The sequence below is a fragment of the Trypanosoma cruzi genome, genomic scaffold (assembly GCF_000209065.1).
Source record: "Trypanosoma cruzi strain CL Brener 1047053516775 genomic scaffold, whole genome shotgun sequence".
Lineage (NCBI taxonomy): Eukaryota > Euglenozoa > Kinetoplastea > Trypanosomatida > Trypanosomatidae > Trypanosoma > Trypanosoma cruzi.
This window is the reverse complement of record NW_001849560.1, coordinates 130,083-133,710: the sequence shown is the minus strand read 5'-3', so window position 1 is coordinate 133,710 and position 3,628 is coordinate 130,083. Positions and strand designations below refer to the sequence as shown.

Sequence of the window (3,628 nt, the reverse complement as noted above, 5' to 3'; positions counted from 1 at the left end):
TCCCTTACCCCCACATCCCCGCAACCCCCCCCCCCCGTATCAATCCTCTTTTCGCGCGCGGCGAACACGTGCGGTGACTACCGCAGCATTTTCCTTTTGGCGCGTCTCTTGCACATCTCCATTCATCCTGTGCTCCTGCACCCGTGTCCTCATGGCAAACCTCACCGCGGCAAAGAGGATGACCGCAGCAGTCAGTACGTATAACCACCACATCCCTACCTCTGAATAAGAAAAATAAAAAAGACAAGAAAGTAAGTAAGAAAAAAAAAAAAAACAAAGCTTACATCCCATCCAATGTTATACGACCGGATGCTGTCGAGATGGGAGCAGCAAAAAGGAAAAAAAAAATATGGGGAAAACTCCACCAGGCATGTAACAAACACGACGCATGCATAAAAGTTATACGGAGAATAAAATGTTACATGCGCAGATAGAAAAGACATGACTCTTGTCAACGTTAAAAATAAACAAACCACCGACCTCCTCTTTTTCCTGCCTTCTGTTGTGTTTGCAGATTTCTGTTTGGGGCTTTCTTATTCCCCTGAGGCTATTTTTTTTCCTTTTGGGTGGGGGGTTGGGTTGGGACTCGTCCGTTGAAACCATCTTTTCCCCAAAATTCCAAAACAAATCCCCCTCTCGTTCCGTTTCATCACCCGTTACCGTAAAGGTGTTGATGTGAGCGTTGACATTTCCCCTTCCTGACAAGGACGGCTACGAGTAGGATGTGGGAGGCCTTCCGACCTCCACCAGCCAGTCATTAAGCAACGCAATCTCCACCAGTGCCTTGCAGCACATCTCCTCCCAGGATGCAAAGGCAGTGGACCACCCAGGAATGCGGCGCATTTCCCACTGAACATTAGCCACGGTGTTATTCGTGAATTTGCCAATGGCACAGAGTGCCGCTGCGGCTGCAGCATTTATATCTGATTCACTGTGTGCCATCCCAATGGCCGGAGCATCTTCCAATTCATTCGTAGTCTCGTTTGCCGTATCATTTGGCGTAGGCACCACCCCTGACCAATAAAAAGAGTTCGGGCTCTGTTCTACAGCTGCCAAATGAGCCGGCCCAGTATCCCCCTCCTCCTCCTTCTCCTCTTTTTCGTCTTCATCCCTCTTCTTCTCCTGCCAGTCAAGCGCGGCTTTGGCTAATAATACGGCTGGTAATGTCAGGGCGTATGACTCACTGGGGGAATCACCAAATCCGCTGCTTACTCCACTCTTTGACTCGTGCTGTCGTCTTCGATGCATCGGCTGTCTCTCTTGTTGCGTATGCGGCTGCTTCTTTCGAAGACGATAAAACTCTTCCTCAACTAGTAACATGCGTTGGCCAATGATGCGACGTGAGGCATGTTTCCAATTGCTCACCACCGAATAAAAGGCTCTTGTCGTATTATATTTGCTGTTGAGCTGACATGGACGCAAAATTCGTACGTAGTTGTGCAACTCAAGATGCTGCAGTGCCTCCAGTACGATAAACTCCAATTCACCATACCAGTGCTGCCCCCCTTCATGGCTGCCTATCCCCACGTCATCCGCACTCCGTTCGTGAGGTACAAGGAAAGTGACCAATGACGTTGGTCCCTTTGACACTGTCACAACTGGACTCATGCCGGAGCGCGACTCCTGGGAAAGCGGAGAGGGTACGCGCGTTTCGGTACCGTGGGTGGAGGAGAGAATACCAATCACGGACGGCAGTGCCGCGCTTGTAGCGCGCAAATTTGGACTCGCAAAAGAACATCCTGCTGCATTTTTGACACGAGGCGACAATGCCCACGCCGCTGCAGCGAGGGATGACGCCGGCGGATGTGGACTGCTCAGCGGCGACAGGACACGGGATTCTTTTTGTGTCTCCTCTCCAGGCGGCTCATGCCCCACCGCGAGAAGCTGCACAATGCTTGCAATGGTACGGTAGCCATCTACTGCCTTGTAGACGTCCTGAATAGCCAAGTCCGCCCACTCTAACATCTCTGCCGTGTACTCCACAATGGGAATAGGCACCTCATCCAGTGTGTGATACCGTAAGACGTACGGTTGGGTCATGCGGCAAACGTGATAGGAATGCGTCTGGGATAGCCGCACAGTTACCTTACGCTCCTCCACCGGCTGACACAATTCTTCCTCTTGCTGCTGTTGCTGTTCCTCTTCGTCCTTAATCGTCGTGTGCAACCCGTTTTCATGCGCTCCTGGAGTCTCCCCTTTTCTGGGAGCCCGTCTTATTCTTGGCGTCTCCTGTCGTTCTTCACGGCTGAGGCAGGCGTAGAGGGTCGCGATCATCTCCTCCAGCGGGGTCCACTGCAACGATGCTGGATCCTGCAGGGGCGTTAAGAACACATTCACTCGACTCGTCCCCTTGCTACTTGTGTGGACCGAATCCTCATTCGTGACAGATGACGAAGTTACCTGAGCGACAGTAGCGGGGAGTCCCGTTGTGTTCACGGAAGCAGCAGCAGCAACGCTCTCGCCACTGGCAGCATGGACGTCCACACGTGGAGGTTGGGTTTCGGAATCATTTGTCGTCATCGTCATCGCCATCGTTGTTGACGGCTCCCTCTCACGTGAAAAATGACGTGGTAAAACAACGGAGGGATAATGAGAAGTGACTCGCGCAAGGCCCATGGAGATGTAACCATATACCACCTCTGTTTTCCGCAGCTCCTCCATGATGCCGGTCAGTACGACACTGTACGGCTGTATGAGCCGCTCCGTCAGACTCAAGCTTGGCGTGACAAGCCCCACATCTACACGAAAGACAAAGCACAACGTGTACCGCAGTGTCTTACGCTGATAGTGCAACCCCGCAATTTCCTCCGGGTAAAAGAGATACAAGAGACCAGACTCCGCCTCCATAAGATACATGACACGACGGCAAAACTCTGACCTCGGCACAAATACATCACTAAAGCCCCCAAGTCTATCCGCCGAGGTTGTCGTGTACGATGATGCATCGCATTTACAACTATTATCATGCCTCATCTTGCGCTTGCTGCCTGAATCGCCAGAACAAATCATGTTTTCCTTCTCGTGGCTGTTTTTGTTGTTGTCACGCGAGTGGGTGGTGGTGGTGGTGGTGTTGGCAGGCGTGGATGATGTAGGCTCCTGTGCGACAGGCACAAATGGGTTCAAAGGGGCATGGCAATGCAAGTACGGTCCCTTCACCACATCGAGTGCAATAAGCAAAACACTATGCAGAGAAAACATTCGGTAAACTAAATCACCAAGGCATACAAAAACCCACACAAGAGCTTACATGCAGGTGAATAAAACCACTAACAAACACACAAACACACACAAGAAAGAAAAATGTACAGGAAATATGATCCGTACATGTATGCACACATAAGCAGCAACGACAACAACAAAAAGGAAAATCAAAGAGGCAAATGCACGAATGCACACAAACACAAATATGCACGCATGGACAAGGAGCAAAAACACCCATACAACAAAAGACACAGAGAAGAAAAAGAAGCAAAAAAAACAAAACAAAAGGAAAATCCTTTGCGTGTTTTTTTTTTTACTTTCAAATGGCCACAATTCGTCCAATGCAAACAACGCAGAAAACAGAAAAAGAAATAAGAGGGAAAATCCACGCAACTGGAGAAGCCGTAAAATGAAAGAAAAAAAAAAA

General features: G+C 49.9%; 1 protein-coding gene across 1 annotated transcript, besides 4 other annotated features; it reads right to left on the bottom strand.

Moving 5' to 3' along the window:
- Positions 1–3,628: a sequence feature (heterozygous, Esmeraldo-like haplotype).
- Positions 225–278: a sequence feature (T-rich).
- On the bottom strand, positions 712–3,198 carry Tc00.1047053503853.10 (hypothetical protein, conserved; the record flags this gene model as incomplete). The annotated part of the gene is made up of 1 exon (XM_797975.1): positions 712–3,198. The coding sequence occupies one exon, from the start codon at positions 3,196–3,198 to the stop codon at positions 712–714; it is 2,487 nt and encodes an 828-aa protein (XP_803068.1).
- Positions 1,073–1,124: a sequence feature (GA-rich).
- Positions 3,343–3,494: a sequence feature (T-rich).